Source organism: Hoplias malabaricus, chromosome 3, assembly GCF_029633855.1.
Source record: "Hoplias malabaricus isolate fHopMal1 chromosome 3, fHopMal1.hap1, whole genome shotgun sequence".
Lineage (NCBI taxonomy): Eukaryota > Metazoa > Chordata > Actinopteri > Characiformes > Erythrinidae > Hoplias > Hoplias malabaricus.
In genome coordinates, this window is record NC_089802.1 from 50,127,886 (window position 1) to 50,151,475 (window position 23,590).

The 23,590-nt window shown below is 38.2% G+C and overlaps 1 protein-coding gene and 1 long non-coding RNA gene across 3 annotated transcripts in view; one reads left to right on the forward strand and one right to left on the reverse strand.

Moving 5' to 3' along the window:
- The window catches only part of LOC136691661 (metabotropic glutamate receptor 4-like), a 137,508-nt gene extending 123,083 nt beyond the window's left edge, over positions 1-14,425 (reverse strand). The window contains exon 1 of one of the 2 annotated variants that reach the window (XM_066664338.1): positions 13,898-14,425. In XM_066664338.1, the coding sequence (XP_066520435.1) occupies positions 13,898-14,425 (528 nt within the window). Of the gene's footprint in view, positions 1-2,544; positions 2,655-13,897 lie in introns of those variants that run through there. The other variant, XM_066664339.1, reaches the window with a different exon arrangement.
- Positions 14,426-20,657: 6,232 nt separating this feature from the next.
- On the forward strand, positions 20,658-21,202 carry LOC136691662 (uncharacterized). Its single transcript, XR_010801890.1, has 3 exons — positions 20,658-20,689; positions 20,905-20,998; positions 21,130-21,202. It is a non-coding gene; the product is annotated as an uncharacterized lncRNA (long non-coding RNA).
- Positions 21,203-23,590: the final 2,388 nt, after the last annotated feature.

Below are 23,590 nucleotides of genomic sequence, written 5' to 3' on the forward strand. Positions count from 1 at the left end.
AAACTATCAGACATATTTATGTCAAATGTATTTCTAAACGTATCGTACAAAAAATTTCAGTTTGTTCTTATACAATTGCCCTGAATGTTTACTGAAGACAGGTCTGTAATCTGATCATTTTGAAGTCATATGATTAAAAAAATACTAAACTGACCATGTGTGTGGGTGATATTTCAATCTGCTGAGCTTTTGACTATAGGCCATATTGTCTTGCTTTGCATCTTTAGGGACTACCCATGTTTGAGATATCTGATAAGGTGATGCAAATTGAAAAACCACTGATTAAAAAAAAGGTATATATATTCGTTGTCTGTGTGTGCGTGTGCATGTGTCTGAGCTAGTTATCTTGTCTCCAGAGTGGTGCTTACTTCATCTGTCTGAATCTAGTGCCGGCTGTAGTCATTCTGTGTTTCAATTTCACCTGTGATGTTCCAGTTCTTCATCAATGATAAGAATTAGTGAAGAAATAACAATTACCTGGTTAACACTTCAGTGGCCCAAACTCGTAAATATAATTTCCCCCTGTGCAAAGAACTCCAGGTTTCTTATAATAAGGACTTTTAAGGTTAGCTGTTCTAGATTATCTGCTTTGTTTTAGATTACCTGCTCTACAACTGATTAATATTTGCATTTATTAGCCAGAGTTCATCCAGCACAGCACTGTTTCCTAACACACAGACTGAGAGAGAGAGAGAGAGAGAGAGAGAGAGAGAGTGAGAGTGCTAGCTATAGGTTGATAGCTAGCTAATTAGCTTAGCTACCTAAATATCTAGCTGATTTATTACCAAGAATAATGATGTTAGCACTTTTCCACAGCATTTTCTAGTCTGCTTTGTTACCTTATAAATGATGACAATAAAATAACTGGTCAAATTTAGAAAGAGATATTCTCAAAACAAAATGAGTGAAAAATTGGTATCACACCCAATGGCTCAGCAGTCATTTTTCTCAATTCTGCTTCAAACTCCAACTCCCAGCAAGCACTCGCAGATCATGTGACTATAATGGACAGGCACCAGGCCAGTCAGAGATTGGTTAACTTGATTAGTTTTGGATTTGTACTTCTGGAATTATAGCGTAGATACTGGTTTCCTATAATCCTGTAGTCATTGGCGTTTCAGTTAATAAAAAAGGCTGGATATGATACAATAATTATATGTTTCATTTTAAAAATAAGTAAGTAAATGCTGGGTCTTTGTTACATGACATTTACTGATTAATTCACAACTACTGCTGGACAGCATTTTGAAAGTATCCTTGTTCATATAATAGTGTAAAAGTAGATTATTTATTTAAACATCCACTTTACCTTCATGGGAAAATCTAATCAAGTGCAAGTAACTGTGACTCCACTCTGCATTAATTAACACCCAACAGTCAACATCGGCACAGAGCTGAATTTAGGCTGAAAGTGTTTTTTTTTTTTTTATGTAATCCTGTGATAATATTTTTTGTACATTTTTGTCTGTTGTTAATTGTTGATGCAGATCATGTTTTTAATAAGATGAGTCACACTCAACCTGACTTTATCATACCCATAGTAGCATCTTTTCTGCATGCAGAAAAGCAGATGTATTCTGCATGGTTACATCAACACAAACATGAAAAACAAGACTCACCATGTTCTGAATGGATATTGATCCTGTAACAATAGATAGTCTGATCTATTCTGAAAACACCAGTTATATTCTTGGTGTAGTAATAGAGAGTGAATGGATGGTGGTCATAATGTTTTCTTAGCAGCATTGCATGACTTTTACAATGAACTAGTTCAAACAAATTTTTCTCAGTGTCATTTCTGTTCCTAATGAGTCAACTACATCCCTGATCCAAGTCTAAGCAATGTCACCAAACATTACCCATTCCTGTGTACACTATACAAATGTTTGCTTACTCCTCTGATTAGTACATTCTCCTATATTATGGTGCACGTAAACATTGCTGACACAAATATTAAATTATTCACACTTCTCCAAAGAAAAACAAGAAAGTTAAAAAGACACCCGAGCCTAATGCCAAGCTTGATCTTGACTGGTTTAAACCACATCCCATTAATCTGGCACTGGAGCTATGGAGCACCAAATTATCTTAATCTGACAGTATTCTAATTCAAAACCAATGTGTTTCCTCTTCATACTCATTAGTAGAATGACTTCTGCATAGTATGGTATCACAGTTTCATCTACACAGGAGTGCTCCTGCCTTGGAAAGTTCAACCGGGGTGTTAGTGTTTCAAGGTAAATTGAATAAAAGTCTGCTCAACCTGCTTACTTGTTATCCACTGACAGGCTGAGAAGCTGTTATTAGACTCACTCTCCTCTGACATCATTGTCTTAGTGGCTCTATACTGAAGCCAGTAGGGATGGGCGGTATCCACATTTTTCATACCATAATACCATCTCAAGATGGGGTGCTGAAGGAACAGAATACACTGTTTAGAAGCACAGCTGGTGCTAACGGGCACTTGTGGTTTAGCACATCACAGCAGATTTTTCAGCGAACTGAAGTTCAAAACACACATATTTAGTAGATAACGCCATATACCTGTGAGCACAAAGTCGAGGGAAGGATTTTCTGAGAATTATCCCTGTTTACAGCTTACTTCCTCTCTCTTCTAACCCAAACTCAGCGCTAAACTTCCAACTGGGCGGGTTACTGGGCTTGTGAGTTTCCCCACCTGTTTTCAGGCTGTAAACTCAGCAGTCATTGAGCTCCCACAGCGCCCCCTCCCTGTGGCACACTTAAATGCATATGAACATTTTAGTCGACTTTTAAAGACACAGAAGCGAAATTTGACACACCACACACACATCATAAATATCGCCCTCATTTTAAGATACTGTCCACATTTTTAAATACTGTGATATATGCTATTATCGTTATACCGCCCAACCCTAGTAGCCAGGCTGTGATAAACTCTTGGTTTCATAAAGGGGACATGCAATGGTCATGTTTTCTTTGAACAAGACCCGAAATTGGCTTTGATCTCAGAGAAATTGTATGAAATACTTGTATAAAAATGTTCCAGTCATAAATTAATCTCCCAATCATTGCCATTATGTTCCTTTGTAGCATTTCATTGAAATGAACCCTAACTGGCAGTACTTGTGACAATATCTTCCACTGCCACCCACCCCTACCCCCATGTTATCTATTATATTCTGCTTTTGCTGCTAGGTGAGGTGCTGAGGGTTTATCCTGCTCTTCCTCAAATGCAGAGCAGCCAATCCCTTTCACTTTTTCTCTAGACATGGGCATCTGTTTCATGGTCTATTTGACAGGCTGACAAATTATCTATGTTCTCACTCATTTCATCATTCACACTTTCTCCAGCACTGTCTTCACTTTAATCCAGTGGCATAAAAATATCTACTGATGTCTCAGATTGCATTATGTCCATCACCCCTTGAACAGTGTTTTTCTTTCTTGCCATATGCCAATTTGCCGTTTCTCTGCCTTTTTACTGCATATCAGATGCGTACAGACATATGGCACCCGTGAGGTCATTCAACCTCAAATTAGATATAATATGAAGCTTGAAAGCATGCTATATTAAGCACAGTATGAACACTGAATAAACTGTAAAATGCTTCTTAAAGATCTTGAAGAATTGGATAGTATTTCTGGAAGCTAAAATGCTTTTTATACATATATATATGTAGAAGACAGTAATTTACTAATGAGAATATATGTCAGATAACACTGTACCACTTGTGGTGTACCACAAGGCTCTGTATTTAGCCAGCTTTTATAATTTGTTTTGTTTTTGCATATGCTCCTTCTATGTCATATTTTATATTAGTGATTGATTTGTTCTGTAAGCAAAGTGCTTATAAAGTTCCAGGAGTTCAGAACTGTACATATTCAAAATGGTAGGTCCATACAGGATCTTTGACTTGGTAACCACTGAATTTCTGAGAACTCAGTCCAGCAGTGTGGAAACAAGAAGTACCCTGAACAAAAGCTAATATATCATCATGTTTGTGACTGAAAAAACAAACAAAAATATTGGAATTGAATGACCTGCATACAGTGCTGTCCACTGGAGATCTCTGGAGTTTTAGAGCAGAAGGCCTTTATTCATTAGTCTCCATGAAGACAAGAGTCCCCTGGGTACAAAGGAATGAGCTCTCTATTTTCTATCACAACTTTCTTTCAGCTCAGCCAAGATGCACAGATTTTATGCACACCTGACACAAAGCCCTATCTCAGCTAAAAATAGCCTCCCTGAAACTCCTGAAAGAAGAGAGGCTGCCCCTCAGTACTTCATCCTCAGACAATTGGGAAAATAAGCTCTGAGAAAGAACATTGACTCAATGCTCCAACAAAGTACAAGTCACAAAGGACATTACCAGTAGGGGAATGGAGGCCTTTAGTAGTATGAGGTCTCATAACTTTTACACATATAAAAAATAAGCACTAGAAGTGATTCTTTCAAAAGATGCTGTTGAAGAAGAACTTTTTATCTCTAAAGAACTTTTCAATGAAGTTCTACAAAATAAAATTGTCAGACTGAAAAAGCCTTAACATATTTCTATACCACCATAAATGCCCATGTCCTACATTTTTCTTGTACATACATTTCCCTTAAGTCCACTCATGATGTCTGTGATTATGTACTACAAATAGACTCTCAGAAATAAGGTGCCATAAATTGCCAAAAACATTATTTTTTTTAGAAGACATGTCTACAAATGCTTTTTTTCCTTACATATGTATTCCAAAGGAAATGCTGACTCACAAATTGTTTTTTTTATGTTGGGAGCTGTTGGCATTATTGTCATTGTACAGAAATAGCACACAAATTAAATAATGGATTTTATGTGGCATGACAGATTGTGGTTAAATATTTTCAGACAATTTGACAGCTCCTGTTTTAGGAGACCTTTACCAAAATGTGGCTTTGCTAAGCTTTACTGTGAAAATTTGTTTATTTATTAAGTTATATGTTAATTGTATTGATGAATTAATCAATGAATTATTTATTTAATTATTCTGTAAATTTGTTAGGCATTATATTCAAAATCTTTTTCTGTACTGTGATGTATTTTACAAGTCTTTGGTGTTTCTTTGAAACTACATGACGATTGCAATCACAAAGCCACAAGAAAACGTTGTAGGGCTCCAACATCACAGTCATTGCCATTATATGTCAAAAAGTATTTGAAAGTCCCGCACTGTTTGTCTAACTTTGACAGTAAGGCTTTGCTTTTTGACAGCAAGAATACAACTGCAAACAGAAACACAGAATTCAATACTGGCCGAGTGATGAAGAGCAGTCTCTACTAAAGGCTTCATAATTACTTTTTCACCCAATACCTCATAGAAGAGCAATTGGAAACATGTATTGGTTCATTCTACATCTGGAAGCTATTGTTCTTTGTTTTAAACAATCAAATTAAAACACAAGTTTTGGTATTTAAGACAAACACCCACATACATTTTGAACTTAAAAAAAGAAAAAGAAAAAAAAAAGGATTTTTAATTTTCCAAAAATAAAAGAATGTATCAGGAAATGTCCGACTGTGTCTTCTAATGTTAGAACATGCAAATGATTAAAAAAAAGTAAATAAAACATTAGTCCAATCCCTAATGAAGCCCTTAGTTATTTGAAGTCAGGAGTCCAGAAATTCTAAATTGGCCTCACTTTCTCTGGGTCAATACAACGACCCTCCCTCTTTCTCTACTGCTCAGTGTAGTTCTAGCCCAAGTGGGCATCTGTTAGCTAACACAGCAGACCTAGCAATTAGTTTTCTCCCCCAAACATAGTGAGCATTGAGCCTATGGAAGTTGGAAAGTATGTGGCTGATTGCACATCTCTGAAGAAGCGGGTGCATACCTTCACACTGCTAGGTTGATGTCATCTTGTGTTTGAAAGAGTTCTAGTTAAGATGTGGTACTGGCAAACACAAATATATGTTTCTGGTAACCAGACATGCCTTTTATATCATATTCACCATATTTAAGGCAGTTAAGCATAGCCATTATAGTGGATAATCAAACCGTGTTATCTACCTTATGATAATACTGTCAGCTGCTCAAAAATATGTCAAAGAGATCAGCCTTTCTGACATAACCCAGAAATAATGAATGCATTCAAATGAGTTCAGCACAGAGAACTGAGCAGCAATTTGTAGCTCCTGACTATTACACAATGCTTATTTAAATATTAATCAGGCAAAGGACCGGGCACCTATCCTGGCCTGGTACTTAGGAGATTATCTGGAAGAACACAATACAGAGTAGGTAAAAGATGGAAAAGTGTGCTGCTGCTACTTACAGGGCTGTGTCAGGGGGCTTCGGGTCTGCACTAGATTGTTTTTTTTCCCGTCTCTCTGTGGTGCTTCAGTATCCACATTTGATAAATCACTGTGATAAAGGGATGCAGAGTGATAGCTGCACCTGAGAAGGGACTCTTAAACCTCAGTGGAGGAAGTGTGTGGAGCTGAAGTGCTCTCCACCTCAATGTAAAATCATCCGTCTGCTGTCCCCAAACACTTCAGTCCGCCTTAAACGAATGTGGCGGGACATCAGCTCATTTACAGCTTTACTGTTTAATCTATACCAAAGCCCGCTCACGCACCTCAGAAATGACTTTCAGTCCAAAAGTCTGGCAGGAATTTTCCCAACCAAAAGAGCGCAGGATTTAACACCGCCCTGTGATGTGTAGGGATGGAATTCACTGGATCTTGAGGATTATTCAAATCTTGCTTAAAAGCGTCCATGTCATGTAAAAACTGAACCTAATGCTTTCCTTTAACACGTTAATATTTCAAGAAGTAACCATCAAGTCTGCAGTGTTTTTTTATTATTTTTTTTGTCTATTTGTCATCACTAAAACAAAAGTCTTTATACACAGCTGTATGCAAAGGTTTGGACAACAGTAAAATTGCGTACTGTGTTGAATTTCTAGGTGTAAAGTCATTTACTACGGTAAAACTAATTTAAAATGGCATTTTCCTGCAAATGTGTGTTGCATAATTCTTGTTAATTTGCTCATTTTTACTTTAAGAAAAGCAAATAAACATTCCCCTGGCAGAAAGGAATGTCTCTTTGTTGCCAAGGGCTTTGGTGGCCTTGACGGCAGAAGGGTTCAATTTGGGCCAATGCATTGTGGCTGCAAACATTTGTTGAACAAATAATAATTTAACATGTTTGATAGTCGAATAACTTCTACCTTCAAGGTATGTACAATAACTTCTGTGTGAAAGCAAGAGAGAGAGCAATGATTCATGTTAATGTTTAGATTTACAAATCATAAACAACAATCACTAACTGTTGCTGTTTACAGAGTAAAGCAATGTACATTAAAAAGACTTATTCAAAACAAAAATAAAGTAATTTCCATTGCTCAAAGTGCTTATACATATGTGGGCTATTTTTCATCTCTCTTTCCATGGTGCTTATTTATTTACTTATTGACATATTTATTAATGTATTTATTTATGCATTATTGTTAGGGTTTGTTGTGCCAGAGGGGCTTTCAAGGCCATCATTAATCTTAAGAGTCTAAGGAATAAAGAAAGGCTGGATGTAAAATAAATGGTCAGGTCAAACGAATGCAGAATGTTTTTGGGCAAAAAAAAAAAAAAATACCACACAAACTACAGAGAGAAAAGGAATAAAAGGCTCAAAATATGCAGCATGTGAGCTTTTTAACTTCAGCTCATCACCAGCAGTACTGTTCAACTTTGACAACTCTCAAGAGCCAGAAAAATGTTGATTTAAAAAAAAGAAAAAAAGAGAGATAAAGGTGTTGTCCAGCATTAAAAGAATGTGATTGATGAGGAAGAACAAGTGGCATTTATCAGTGAATACAGGGAGAATTGCATATTCTTGGAGAGCAGAGAAAGCACTGCATGGCTGACAAAGGAGTGGAAAAAAAGAACATCACTTCAGTTTAAAGAGAAGAAAAGAGCAGGGCTTATGAGAGGCTGATTGGAGAAGGTTGAAGAGCATGGATAGAAGGTGTGAAGCATAACTGCTGATGAAGTGGAACGTGTGGAAGGTTAGGGACTAAAGGGTTTATTCAGTGGACGGTTCTGGAAGTGATTCTTAATGCACATTGGTGAGTGTGTGTGTGGGGGGATATGTGTCTAGATGAAGCGTGATCTAACCACAGTGAGAACAGCAGTGATACACACCACAGCGCTTCTACTGCTGTAATGGTAGTGTTTTAGCTGCAAGCTTTAAATGTGCTTATCACAGCATTTGTGCCCAAGGCCTGTCATCACTGTCACAATGCCACTACATTCCCCCCTCCACTGTGATCTGCCTTTAATCACACCTCCCTCGCTGATGAATGGCACTGCATAGCTGTTTATTCCTTTCACAGATTTATTTATTTATTTTGGTAAGTTAAACACCTTTTAACCCTTTGAGCCCCAAGCCATTGCTGGCTGTATTATGTTAACTGCATATTTGAGCTTACAGTGGACTTGAGCATAATGACATGGGCATGTATTGACACAGACCTCCTAGGTGCTTGTTACAGGGCCTATACTGGCTGCTAGCTGTGTGTTTCTTACTGTAGTGTGCTGTAGAATCAGAGGGATTACTAGTAGACTGTTTAGAAACAAGGAAACTATACAGTGTCATGCCCAAAAGCTACTGAATATAAAGTGATGGCATTAATGAAGTCAAATGCAAGATTTGCACACCTTACTACATCAGTAACAGAAGATTTCTTAGGTCAATGTTAATAAATTGAAAACTATGAAAATGCATGCGATTTTATTGAACCAGTGTAACCGAGATTTGCTTTGAGTGTTGAAAGTCAAACATGGATTGTAGAGAAACTGTTTATCACTCATATTGTCTACTAAAGTATGAGGAATCTAAAGGAGTTAGCTACACCTCTCTATGAAAAATAGTCTTCTACCACACGTTTGAATTAAACCTGTGCATTGGGGATTTCATGCAGTTGTAAAGGGTTAAACAATGAGTAGCTCTTTTAGGGCCATTTGACTTACAAGAGAAGATCAATCTCGGTGTCTCTAGACCAGCAGAGGATGAAAACCACAACAAACCATAGATTTCTACATTATTCATATGCAGCAGGTGCAAATCTAATCCTGAACGCAAACAAATTTCACCCTCATTACGGCACAGATCACACAGAAAACATGAGAGGCCCCTTTGATGTTTCAGGCCGATTCAAAATTCATGGGGCAAACGGGAGAAACTAATAACTTGTTCTCACCGCACCATGGGGAATCAGCAAATGAACAAGAGCTCATGGATCACTGGGCCATTTTCTGGACACATATTAAGCCATTAAAACACATGACACTTTTCCAATGAAAGCCTCTTCACAGCAGGATTAGCCTGAGTCTATGTCTGAGAATCCAGTCTTATCTTCAAGCAAAGACAGCTACAGGATCAATGTTATCCTGTCAAACTCTAAGCTGAAAGCTATGAACTGGTAGAAGAACAAGAAGAAAGTTTTTGTCATACACAAATAATGTTATAATGTGTTTAAAATATCATGGTCAAAAATGTATATTAAGATTAAGTGATACTAGTATATAAAAGAAGCAAGAACAAAATAAGATAACATCAAACAAAATATATATGTTGATTTGTTTGAAAACGGTGTAATTGTATTTGTTGTATTTATTTAGGATATTTTAATACTTATTTTTAAATTCTAATTCCAATATCTGTAATTGTCTATGTTTTTAGGTTTTTGCTACATAGATTTTTTTAAAAAGGTGCGGGACAATATCTGGGACAATATTTGGACCACAAAAATTGTTATTGTGACAGATCTACCAACATGTGTTCAGCTCTGGGATTGCTGTATGTTGCTAGCCCTGACAGTTCATATAATTGATATGCATTACAGTGAATATAACAATATTTGTATGTAAGACCAAACTGCTGCAGAAATTCTGCCTTAGTCCCCAGACTTTACAAGAATTAGATTAAAGTAGGTGTTGGAATTCTAGAGGCCAGGCCTAGTAATGAGCTCATCCTCCATCAATCAAACACTTTGAGTAAGAATACGCTCAGGAATATAACAGGAACCTTTCCTTTAATTGGCTAATAAAAATCATAAGAGATCTATCATCTATATATTTATGGCATACAGCCTATTTTTTTAATAATGAGAAGTCCCTTTGTAAGTATTTCATACTAGTATTCTAGCACTGTATCAAAGTAGTTGAAATCATCATTCCCATATTCCATTTATCAACCAAGCAATTTGCATATTCATATTTTCCCCTCGAGCGTTCATTAAAAACTTGCTGTTTAACATTAATCAATTTGACATAGTACCTGTCACAACACCATACGCATGCACTACGTCTGAAAAGTACAGAGTGTTTGAAAATGAAGAAGTCTAATTCTAATTCAAAACCACTGAGTAATGGAGGCGGTACTCAGCAGTGCTTTACAAATCTTAATCAGATCAAATAGATAAATGAACAAGAGCTGTCATCATCAAAAGGAGAGAGATTTGTTTACCTATACATTTAGCAAGATGGCTTCTATATAGCACTGGAACAAGAGTTTTTGACTTACAATAATGGAATCCTATTTGGTGCTGTACTGACGTTATTATCAGATTACGATGGGCTTAGTCTATCTGACAAGTATTTTTGCACATTTTCTGGTTAGCCATTTCCATCCATCCATTCATTGTCCACCACTTATCCGGGTCCAGGTCACAGGGGAACCAGCCCGAGTAAAGAAACCCAAACCTCCTTCTCCCCAGCCACTTTTTCCAGCTCTTCCAGGGGGATACAGAGGCATTCCCAGGCCAGTCGAAACATAATCTCTCCGGCGTTTTCTGGGTCTTCCTTGGGGCCTCCTCCCTGTTGGACAAACCTGAAACACCTCACCAGGAAGGCGTCCAGGAAGCATCCGGACCACATGCCCAAACCACCTCAACTGGTTCCTCTCGATGTGGAGGAGCAGCGGCTCCAATCCGAGTCTCTCCCGGATGTCCGAACTCCTCACCCTATCTCTAAGGGAGAGTCCAGACACCCTGTGGAGGAAACTCATTTCAGCCGTGATCTCATTCTTTCAGTCATTACCCAAAGTTCATGACCATACGTGAGGGCTGGGACGTAGATTAAATGATAAATCAAGAGCTTTGCTTTTTGGCTCAGCTCTCTCTTCACCACAACAGACCAAGTTCTGTGTGAGATGTACTTATCTATGGAGAGAGATTAGTCTCAGAATACTTAACAAATGCGTAAAAGTTAATCCACAAATTAAACACAAGTCACAAATATATTTCCCTGTTCACAAATGAATACATCCCAATCTGTGTCTCACAGTCTGCAATTTGTACAAATACAGTTACATTCATAAATACATGTTTTTGGTTTTCATAGATATAATCACAATTTTATGCAAAAATAAATGCATTTGTTTAAATTTACATTGCAAATATTTGTAAAGTCGAAGTCTCGAATTTAAAATTTATTTGTAAAATGGATCTGCATTTCTGGATCAAGTCACTCACGTGTTTTCCGTGACGTGCATTTGTTCATTTCCTCTCGCGGGTTTTTGGAGGCCAACAAGCCACCGCTAGGTGGCACTGTTGTTTCCCCCCAGTATTTTAGGGCTGATCTTTTGCTGTCAGGGCCACAGCAAAACCACCCCCTGTAGGCGGCACTATGACTCCATTGGCTGCCGCGGTAAATGATAGACAGCTAACTCTGGCTGATGATTGGCTAAATAAAAGTGATGACCAATGAGAAGCGCATGTTCTGTTTCGGAGCCTTGGGGTATCTGCCCCTCCCCCCGGCTGAGGGAGAGCATCTATCTGAAATAAATCACCCGTCTTAACAATCCAGTCTCAAAATTACGAAACATATCAGTCCAATAAGCAACACGGTTTTAGTCCAAATACGGGATAATTATAATGTATTTTATTTGACAACCATAGTCTGCAGCAAAATTAGGGAAGTTCCGCTGGATTTTAATGTCGTTAAATTTAGGGCATCTTCAAAAGTGCCCCACAGTGATCCCCCGCTCCTAACGGTCTGTGATATGAAGCTGAATTCAGCGGCTTTTTGTTCGAACTTCCACATTAAATATTGCGCAAATACGTCTCCATTTAAGTTGGCCCCCACGTCCTAAAACAACAGTGCCTCCTAGCGGCGTCTTGTTCGCCTGCTGGCCACATTTGTGGAACAGGCTGCATTTGTATTTGGAGCGGGTGAAATGCGAGAGGAAAGTCTCAAAATCCAAAAACCCGCGAGAGGAAATGAACAAATGCACGTTACGGAAAACACGTGAGTGACTTGATCCACAAACGCAGATTCTACAATTTACAAATACATTTTAAATTCGAGAATTCAACTTTACAAATATTTGCAATGTAAATTTAAACAAATGCATTTATTTTCAAATAAAATTGTGATATATCTATGAAAACCAAAAACATGTATTTATGAATGTAACTGTATTTGTATAAATTGCAGACTGTGAGACACAGATTGGGATGTATTCATTTGTAAATAGTGAAACAAATTTGTGACTTGTGTTTAGTTTGTGGATTAACATTTACACATTTGTAAAGTATTTTGAGACTAATCTTTCTCCATTGTAATCTGGGTCCAGTGCAATGTGGATCGGGTGGCAGCTGAGGGCGGGGACCCTGGCGTTCTGATCCTCGGTTACTGAAACTGGCTCTTGGAACACGGTTAGCCATTTCCATTTTTTATTTTTAAAGTCTTCACTGGAGCAGCAATAGGTGAGTTTCATAGTTAATAAGCCAGCAGTTTTGGACTCACTGAAAACTGGCTTTGTGTGGTGTGTGCAGTTAGGGAATGACACAATAACTGCCACCCATAAAAAGTCATTTTCAGAGAAGGTGTGTGTGGGCCATAAACCACAAACCCCATCTGAGAATGGATATGAAACTTCCAATCTTCATCCACAACCTCCAAATTAGTTGTATGTCTAATCTTTTCATTTTGTGGACCGAAGACCTACTGAAGTTCATCTGTATTCCAAGAAGTGTTTGGGACACAGTGCTCAAGTGAAATCTTGGAAGCGGTGTCTTGTCTGGAGGGAATCGGCTGAGTTAAACTGCATGTGAATAAATGTGTTCAGTAAACTGTTGCTGACATTAGCCAATTGTTTCAATTGATGTACAACTGATACAGCTGATAGGGACAAGGATTATTTATTTTATATGTAATTATTTTGCCTTGCGCCCAATGATTCCAGACAGGCTCAGGCCCTGAACTGGAAAAGGAGTTACAGATAATGAATGAATGAATTAATGTAATTATTTTATAGAAAATGAATTGCTTTATACATTTTTAAAAATGCATGTTTTAAATATTTAATTACATGTAAATTGTAATTAAATGTAACGTACAATATTTTGTACAAACACCCATCCAATGTTTATGCTTTAATCAAAATCAGTGAAGTATCACAATGATTTTAAAGCTATAATTACTAAAATATTACCTAGCGTTCCTTTAATAAGCATAGTATAATAGTTCTGGGTCATTCCAACTCATCCCAAAAGGTACTGAATGCTCCTTCACTCCAGGTCCAATGAAGGGACCTTTATACTTCTCTAGCTGATAACTAGCTGATATTTGGCATTGGAAATGATGACCTAACCGCGACCCTGAACTGGATAAGCGGTTACAGATAATGAATGAATGAATGAATGATGACCTAAGGATCTGTGGTTTCCTATTATACCGGGTGTGTGTTTCTATGGCAATTACACAAGTTGCTTAATTAAACACCTTTGTCAGCAGGGGTTGCATTTTAAAAGTATCTGAATTCACTAATTGGAAGTGTCATCTGGATATGTCCACATCTTGTAAGAACCTTAGACAAACTATTTTAGAAGATGCCCTTGTGCTGTGAGTGGTCAGTGGTACTCATACTTAAAAGATATAACAGCACTTACCTTAAATAAACGGAGTATGTTGGCCACCATGATGGACACAGAGCTGGAGGAAGCACCAATCACACCTACCACTCTGTCAGGCTTCTTGATGATTGGTGGTTCACCATCTGCACATTTCACATCCGTTCCATCTTTCTCTATGAGCGCCTGGACGAAAGTGAGAGACTGCTCCAAAGCGTGAGTGTCCCGGGAGCATGTGTCCAGTATACGTGCCCCTAGAGAGATGTTGGGGAGCAGAATGTTGTCGTTGTTGATGCGGTCGAGAGCAAAGAGCATGGCCTCTAGCCGATGGATCCCTTTCTCTTTTTTCAGCTCCCCACAGGGCTTTCCTCCATGGCCTCGCCCATGCACTGGGAACAGTCCCCCCAGGGTTATGTCCCCCTCAATGACAATAGAGTTCAGATGCACCTGGCCTGGGCCTTTGGGTTTCGCTGCCAATGTGGCCAGAAAAAGGGCCAGAAGAACCAATAGTGAACATAAACCATAACACCTGGTCCATCGGATTCCACTTAGCCAAGGTGGAGACATTGCAGCAGCTGAGATCTTATCTTTTCAGATCTTATCTGTGCGTGTCTTAATCAGGAAAGCTTCCCCTGGTGATCAATAGGGATGTGGAGACATCTTTTAGAGTTTATTGATTTATCAGTCCACCCAGACGAAATGACCCTGGCATTCAGCTTGGGCATATCACTCCATTGTCTGTCCAGTGCATGAATATTCTTCTCAGGGTAATACAGTGAACTTAATCAAAAGTATTTCCCTCCTTCTGGGTTTTCAATCTCTCCCTCTATGAGGGGTATGCTGGAGGTCAGTCTGTAAGGCCACAGCACTTTGCCCACCTCAGTGATTTCCTGGAAAACACAATGATGAAAAGGAATGAGTCACAAAAGGGAGAGAAGAGTGGAAGACACGTCTGAATTGGTAGGAACTGGGCTGCATATTTATTTATTTATTTATTTATTGCTCTTTTCTGTTTAAATTTATTTCAGAGCACCGCACTGAGAACTGCTGTCTTTCTCTTGCTGGCTCTTTCCTTCCATCCCATTTTCTCTTCTTTTTCTCAGACTTCTCGCTCTCTCTCATGTTCATACACAGTCCCTCTCTACTTAGCATTTTAAAAGGTTGCTATGGGCTCCCAAGGTCAATGAGTGCTCATTTCCACTTATATGTTTTTTACCATTCTTCAAGAAACAGCTGCACTCTATAGTCCTCTGGCCTTCCCTTCAACCGCAATTGATTTGTTCTCATTAGTCATGTATATTTTTCTGTTTCTAGCTTAAAAATCATTTGCTGTCATAAAAACATAGTTTTGCTTTGCTGTTTTCAGAGAGGGCGTCTTTGAACATACATAATCTTTTCTAGAAATTGGAAGCACGGGCTACTTCTTTGTAGAATAAAAATGTAGCACAGAAATGCTATATAAACTCTGATGTGCAGTAGATACGGTGCCTACAGTTGAGGATCCCTTTAGAGATCAAACAAAAATATGCTTAAATTTCAGCTGGGCATTAGACTGTTTGATTGGATTCTGCCCATACCCACACAACATCTTCATAACTTGTCATTTTGCTTGAGCACTCAACCATTTCCATTTTGTACAGCACACTGGACATTCCTTAGATTGGATTATTTCATTTGGACACAATAGTAGCACCTGCATCTGAATGTAATTACAGGCAAAACGTGGACAATAAACAAAGTATTCTAAAAATTAGAACACCATCCAGGAACTGCCACTTGTCACTCCTGATTTTCATAAACAAAATCATCTGAACACTGCACTGAGTTTGGCAATAATTTGACCCTTGTGTGTATATGCACTTTAGGAATCTGCTTGTGATAAAGCACTATGAGTCTACATGAGTCAGCCAGTAGTCAGAAATGCATGATCTCCAAACACCTTAACAACCTGCCAATTAAAAAAAAAAAAAAAAATGTAAAAATATGGGCCAACTACTGGCTTGTTTGACAATATTTACCACTAAATATCTATTTACTGTATGCTTTATTTTCATCTCAAGCAAATACTTAATATGCATTCATACATAATATGCATATGAATATTTCAACATAAAACTGCATTAATTCATTCATCTTTTATACTTGTTTCAGGGTTGCAGTGGGTCCAGAAATCACTGGGTGCAATGTAGAAGACACCCCGAGGCAGGGCACCAGTCCATCATAAGGCCTCACATACTCACAATTGTGCACATTTTCCATAACCAGTTCATCTACTAGTATGTGTATTTAGACTGTGGCAGGAAAATAGAGAACTCAGAGGAAACCCATGCAAACACAAGGAGAACACACTAAGCCCCTGAAAGAAAAACATGCCCCCCATAAATACCCAGTATACTTTATCAGTAAGAAAACAAGTAGGAACATCTTGTTCAAAAAACACAGGGAGTGTAATTTAACCATAAACAACTATTGAGAAATGTTTTGAAGATTGCAAGATAAAGCAGCATTTGTTCTTTTGATAAAAAGCTGCATTTTGTAGAAGCAGTTATTTGGTACATTTTTAAACAATAGTCGGTAATGGAACAACAGACAGTAATACAGTGTGCAAAAAGGGACCCTATGGGTAGAAACAGGATGGGAATAGACAAGTCTAGTCTTGTCTGGGCAACTGAGAAAGAACAGGCCCTAAATATGTTTAGAGCTTCACCACCAAGGTGAGGCAGTGTGTTGTGGAGGGTGACAGTGTAAGACAGCCTGAGACAGATGTCTTACGCTCTATGGATAGAAGCTGTTACAGAGTCTAGTGGAGCGAGCCCATATACTTCGGTACCACTTTCCAGATGGTAGATGACTAAAGAGTCTATGGCAGGGGTGAGTGGGATCTTCCAAGTTGATGGTGGCCTTCCTCACACAGCGCTTTTTGTTTCCTGAAGGGAAGGGAAATACTGCTGATTTTCTCTGCTGTCTTCACTACGCACCACAGGGGTTTTGAAGTTGGAGGCACTGCACATCCCATAACAGACGTTTAAGCAGTTGCTTAAGACAATTTCTCTGGTGCCACTGTAGAAAGTGGAGAGGAAGATGGGTGGGAGGTTTGCTGTTTTTAAAGCACTGCAGGAAGTGAAAATGCTGTGTCCTTAACGTTTACATTGCTGGCAGAGTTGAATGAGATGAGGTCGTGTTTACATAGAATTACAGCATTTAGCACCCGTTCGCATCCCGAGGGAACTGCAAGTGCTTTGTTTCCTAGTTGGATAAAATGTCCTTAAGCTAGTATAAATAGACAGGAGTCTATTTATATCCTTGAGCTCAGACGCTGCCAGAGACAGTACCCAGTGCTGACATCTAGATTCAAGAATACAGTATACACACAGATTGCAAGACATGTGGCCTGGGTAAAAGCAATGGCACATTTTAGATTCAGCATATAAAGTATTCAATAGAAATATACAGAACTGCTATATTTTGGTGTACAGCAACAGTACTTGCGGTGTTATCAAAACAGATTGGTGAACAGCGGTGTAGAAACAGCCACATTTTTACTTAACACATAAAAGCCAATGATGCCGTGTGTCAAAAAACCTTTGTAAGATCCCGAACGTTCCGTATATACCTTTTATCCTTCAGTTTAAAGCCCATATTATATTTCCGTGTCAACCCTACACCGTAGACTTACATGCACCTCTCCAGAAATGCAACTACACGCCACATTGACGCAGACCACGACTGTGATTGGTCAGAAGCACATTCATTAATTGCAGAATATGGCAAGAAATTTGAAGAAAAACTGTGTTCCACATAGTTTTTTGGTCTGTTTTAAATTTTCGTGCTTTATCGTGAACAGTCTGGGCTCTTAAGGGGTTAAAAAGGTCACTATGCCAACACTATTAATAAGAGGACTTATACATATAGACTTTATACTAATTTAAGTTATTTCTGGTATGAGTAATCTTGCAGTTTATTAAAAGTAGGTAAAAATCATTCCCAAATTCCATTTATCATCGCAGCAATTTGCATATTCATATTTCCCCTCAAGCACTCCTTACAATTAATAAGTTTTGTTGGAGGGTCAAGCCAAGCTCAGCCTGAAGCTCAAGGGGCTGGAGCTTTAGTTCAGGTTTTGACCAGTGTGAGCCGGTAGGAGGAGGCTAACCCATGGGGGCTAACCATCAGGGATTTAGATCTGATGTGGGAAGCTACAGGAAGCCAGTGAAGAGAATGCAGCAGAGGAGAGATAAGATGGTGCTCAATGCTGGGAATTAAGATTAGTGTTTATTGCTTCTGGGGCAACTCCGCTCTGCCTATTTTTGCACAGATGTAGGAAAATGAAAGATGTCAGATTAATGGAAAACATGCACTGAATAACCCGATTATTACTGAAAATTAAAGTGTCTTTATTGGATTTCCTGAAATCCCATAACACTTTTAATCCACTATAAGATATGGAGGTGGCGCACCGGCAGAAAACCTTTTGGCCTGTTATCCCTGTACTGAGCCAAGTTGACCATCATTCTCATTTGAGCTCACCTTTTCTCTATTTTTTCTCCTCACTCCCCTCCTCTGCTGCTAATATAATGCACATGAGATGTCTCCTCGAGCACGATACTTCAAAGCCTCACAACAGCGCTTCAGAGGGGACTATGAAATGGTTTCTCAACACTGTTCTTTGATAAGAGAGCCTGGAAGAAAATCCTTCCCTTGAGAATAAAGCATTCGGTCCATATGCTCCACGCTCTCCTTTCCCACTGTTTCTTTCAGTTGATTTACTTGAAAGTGTATTGGTATTGTGCCTGCATTTTTATTGGAGGCAAATTAGCATGCTGCATTTTTGGAAGGTAAGGTTATTTAACTACAGTCAACTGTGATCTCCCTGAGTAAATGTGGGGGGGTGGGTTGAGCACCTGCTGCTAAAGATCACTCATTATCCACATGCTCAGGGAATCCTCCCTCTCACTTACTGCAAGCACTCTACCCCACACCTCCTTTGCTACAGTCAGTCTGTTGGCTGTGGAAGTTTCTTAATTAATACCATGAGATTTCATGCCTGAAATTGGATAAGCGTTAGCAAGACTTTATACCACTTAATGTAGCTGAGAAAGTAATCCATCATAGCAGCATCTCTCTTCCTCCTGACTCAGAAAAGTTTACTTATCTTAATTTGCAAATACCCCACCACAGATTTCATGTTTACTACCCTGAAATTATATCCCACTGCGCAGGAAAGCAAAAAAACATATTAAACCTTTAGTTGTTTTTCCAGGGCACATTTTTAGCTTGCATACGTGCAGTTGGGCGGCACGGTGGTGCAGCAGGTAGTGTGGCAGTCACACAGCTCCAAGGTCCTGGAGGTTGTGGGTTCATAAAATTGCCCGCTCCAGGTGACTGTCTGTGAGGAGTTTGGTGTGTTCTCCCCGTGTCTACGTGGGTTTCCTCCAGGTGCTCCAGTTTCCTCCCACGGTCCAAAAACATATGTTGGCGGGTGGATTGGCGACTTAAAAACAAGTGTTCATAGGTGTGAGTGTGCGAGTGAATATGTGTTGCCCTGTGAAGGACTGGCACCCCCTCCACAGTGTGTTCCTGCCTTGCGCCCAATGATTCCAGGTAGGCTCTGAACCCACCCCAACCCTGAACTGGATAAGCGGTTACAGACAATGAACGAATGAATGAATACTTGCAGTTCTATAATAATCCAGAAAGACAAACTACCTACCATCCGCAGAACAGTATGGGGCATATTACTGCAAAAAAGATCAGATTATCCAATTTAGAATCAATTGACGGTGCTTCGTGCCCTAATTTATTATTAACCAGAATCAAAATATTTTATATATATATATAATATTTCGGTTCCAGTTAATAGGTGATAGGAAGAACTATTTTATTTTTCAGAACTAATACAACCATATATATATATATATACACACACACACACACACACACATATACATAGATATACATTAAACATAAAAGACAATAAACAAACCACAGGGCAGCAACATTTAGTCAACACAATGTGCCCCTTGAGCAAAGCATCTAACCCCTAGACTGCTCCCCGGGCACACGACTAGCAGCTTGCTACTCCCGTTGTGTGTGTGCTCTCACTGCCCCTAGTGTGTGTTCCTAGAAAAACTCACTAATATTTGTTTGTGTGTTCACTATCACAGATAGGTTAAATCAGTCTCCCTAAGGGGCTTAATAATGTAACTTTTCTTCCTCTTAAACTGCTCCTCTTTCTGTGTCTACAGCTCTCCACAGTTGTATACGAAACCCACAAACTCCAGTCAGGTCATCTTGTTTTGACCAGTCCCACAGAGCATGACTGACAAAACAAAACATACCCTTTATCTTGAGTCATAAAAGTTAGTTACCTGGTCTAGTGAAAATATACTTTTGACACTCTATATTAAATCCCATTCACATTAGGGGTGCTGATTTTTTTCCCTTGGGCTTCTGTCTAGAATGTCTGTGTACAAGCCTGCAAATCTCTTCATTCACATCAAAGATGAACATATGGCATACGATTTTATAAGTCTTCCAAACACTCCCAAGGAGAAGGAATAACCTTCTTAACTTTTTAATAGATGTCAAAGTAAAAATATTTTGTTCCAGGTGATTTTTGAGAATTTCTCTTGGTCCATTCATTATGAAATGTTTACACAATGCGAAGGACTACTATGTTCAAATGATGTAGCAAAATACAAATAGATAAAAATGGAGATAAGTGTTTTCTTACTGGACAAACGACAATATTTAACAAACATTCTGGTAAGGACCTGACTGAATATATATTTATTTACATTAACAATAAATGGAAAATACATCCCCAAACAGGTGCGTTTATTACTGTATTATTTTGTTACATCATTTTTATGATTTCTTTTGATTGTCCTTTCGAGCTAAGAGATTGAATAACTTTATGTTCAGCTACTAGGTTCATTTGATATGTTGATTAAACTCTTAGAAACTCATTAGATAATTATGTTGACCATTATAACTTTGTATATGTTATATTCTTTTTAATAGACTTTTCTCATTTTGTTTTTCAGTCCTTTTTAATGAGGAAATTTTACTTCAATAACCAAGATGATGGATTCTTCAAAAAGACAAAAAGAAAGGTGGTTCCTCCCTCCCCAATGACTGGTAAGCTCTGTTATTTTATACAGCAATATTGCTTTATCCTCTGTATAGAGTGTTGTAATAATCACACACCTATTGCTAATCTGTAATCATTTTGAATTATTTCAGTTCAACATTTGTGTTTATCAATCCAGATCCCAGCATGTTGACAGACATGATGAAAGGCAATATGACAAATGTTCTTCCCATGATCCTTATTGGTGGTTGATCAGTAAATATGTTTTGAAAACCAGGTATAGATACTTGAAAGCTGTTTATCTACAGCTATACCACAAGACAAATGAAACAAAACAATTCAAAATTCAAATCATCTGTCTCATTAATAAAATGCAACCTAAATCTCCCCAGTTACTATTAGTAATAGCTTTGTAATAAAGTTTATTATTACCCATTCACTTCATAATGCAAGAAAGGTCTCATCATCTGAGGTCACAGCCCATTTGAAATCCTCTCTGTAAATCATCAAAGTAACCAACATAATGCACACCAATCAAAACTTTATATGCACCTTATTGAATTAACTATTTCATTACCTTATAAGAATATTTATCTATCTATCTAGGAATAATAATTTATCAGGATAGACCTATATGCTTGAAGAGTTGATACAGACACAACCAGTGCAGGTCATGCATATGTATGAATAATTTTCAAAATTAATATATTTGCTTAAAATGCACAAAATAAATAGGAACTTTTTAGGGGCCTCCTAAAAGACATTTCTTGCCCAAGCTTAGAATCACCCACGCAGAGATCAGTGATTGTTAACCATAACCCTATCGCCTGTATGCATTGGCTCGATTCCAGCTGTCATGATCTCATGCAGAGTGTCTCACACCCCTTTCAGGGAGTCATGCACCTCGGTCATGATTAATGAAAGTGTTCCTGCCTTCTTTCATTTCCTGCTATCCTTTATTGAACACAGGCCTGAAGATCTACATCCTCCTCCCTCCATTGCCATTAGTCCACTCTAACAGCAAATACACTTTTTTCGATGTTTGATTTTTTTTTTTACTTATTTATATTTTTTAACATGACAATATATATTTATGAGGTGGCATGGTGGTGCCGTTCCAGGGACCTAGGGTTGTGGCTTGGAGACCCACTCCAAGTGACTGTCCGTGAGGAACAGTGCTCCAGTTTCCTCCCACAGCCCAGAAAACCCATGATGGTAGGTGGATTGTCTGCTCAAAAGTGTCAATGAATAAACGAATGAATCATACCTATAGTGTGTGATGCTTTTATTTATATTTCAAAAAGCACTTTATTAAATCTATTATGATCAAAAATATTATTACTTTCCAATTAAGCATTGTATTAAAGTTCACATATTTTTATCTGAACTGCTTCAGGCTGAGCAGCATATGGTCATTATAAACAGTGATAATTAATATCTTTTCCTCATCTTGTAATCCATTGTCATTCATGTGCATTTATTATGCTCCATTTCTAAGTTTCTAAATATAGAGCTGCTAACAGAGAGTCCTCTCACAAAATAAAAGGCTCTGACTGAACAAACTGCTGGCTCAAAAAGTGTTTTCTAGACCAAACAGAACTAACCCATTCCTTACCAATTTGCAATGTGTTTAAATCGACAGTTTTATAAAAAGTCAAATTTGCACAATTTTCTCCTAAATTTGAAAGCAATCTATGAGTTAAAAATGTCCAAGCAAGTCTTGTCATGCCCTCGTCTCGTCTTGTCTGTTTTCCCCGGTCATGTACTCTTTCTAAGCACATAGCTATGTTTTGTTTATGTTCTTGTCTCCGCCCTTGTCCTGTCTTTGTTCCGCCTCCTCGTCTGTGTCATCTGTTAACCCGTCCTCCTCGTTATCTGTCCAGGTGTGTCTCATTTATGTCTTGTATTTAAGCCCTCTTGTCTCACATCCTGTTTGTCGTTCATTTCACTTTGTATTGTACTGTTGGTTCCCTAGTCATGTCGTGTCTTTTGCTATGTACCGAGTCTTGTTGTTTTCCTCTGTCCAAGTTAAAGTCTAGTCGAGTCATGTCGTTTTGTTTAGTTTCCCAGTCGTATTGTTTCACCTTTGTTTGTTCCTGTTCATGTCCCGTTGTTTCTCTCCAGTCCAAGTCCTGTCGTTTAGTTTAAATTTCTAGTATTGTTGTTTCCTCTGTTGTCTGTCTTGGTCTTGGTATATCGTTTGTTAAATTAAATGTCACCGTGTTTTAGCAAATGCGTCCGCCTCTGTCAGTCCTCAAAAAAAAGTCTCAAAATTGCGGTCACAAGGCTAATATAGCTAATACGTATTGGAAGCATATGTAATTGTTAGAAATATGCAAAAAGAAAGTCTGTTAAATAATCTCACACAGGCTTAATAAAAGAAGCAGTCAAAAAGAAGCTTCTTTTTTTTTCTGTACAGCAATTAATCTATCAAAGTCTACAATATTCAATTACATTTTGAGTAAAAACATACTCAGTGGCCTCCCTTATGTTAGTCCAGGGTTGTTTTCAGGGTTATTGTTTTATTTTATTTTATTTTTTGTGGTTGTGTATTTTATGGGTTGATTGTTTTTTTTTTTTTGTTGTTGTTGTTTTTTATTTTTTTATCTATACTCGTGTGTGTGTTGAACATGGCATAT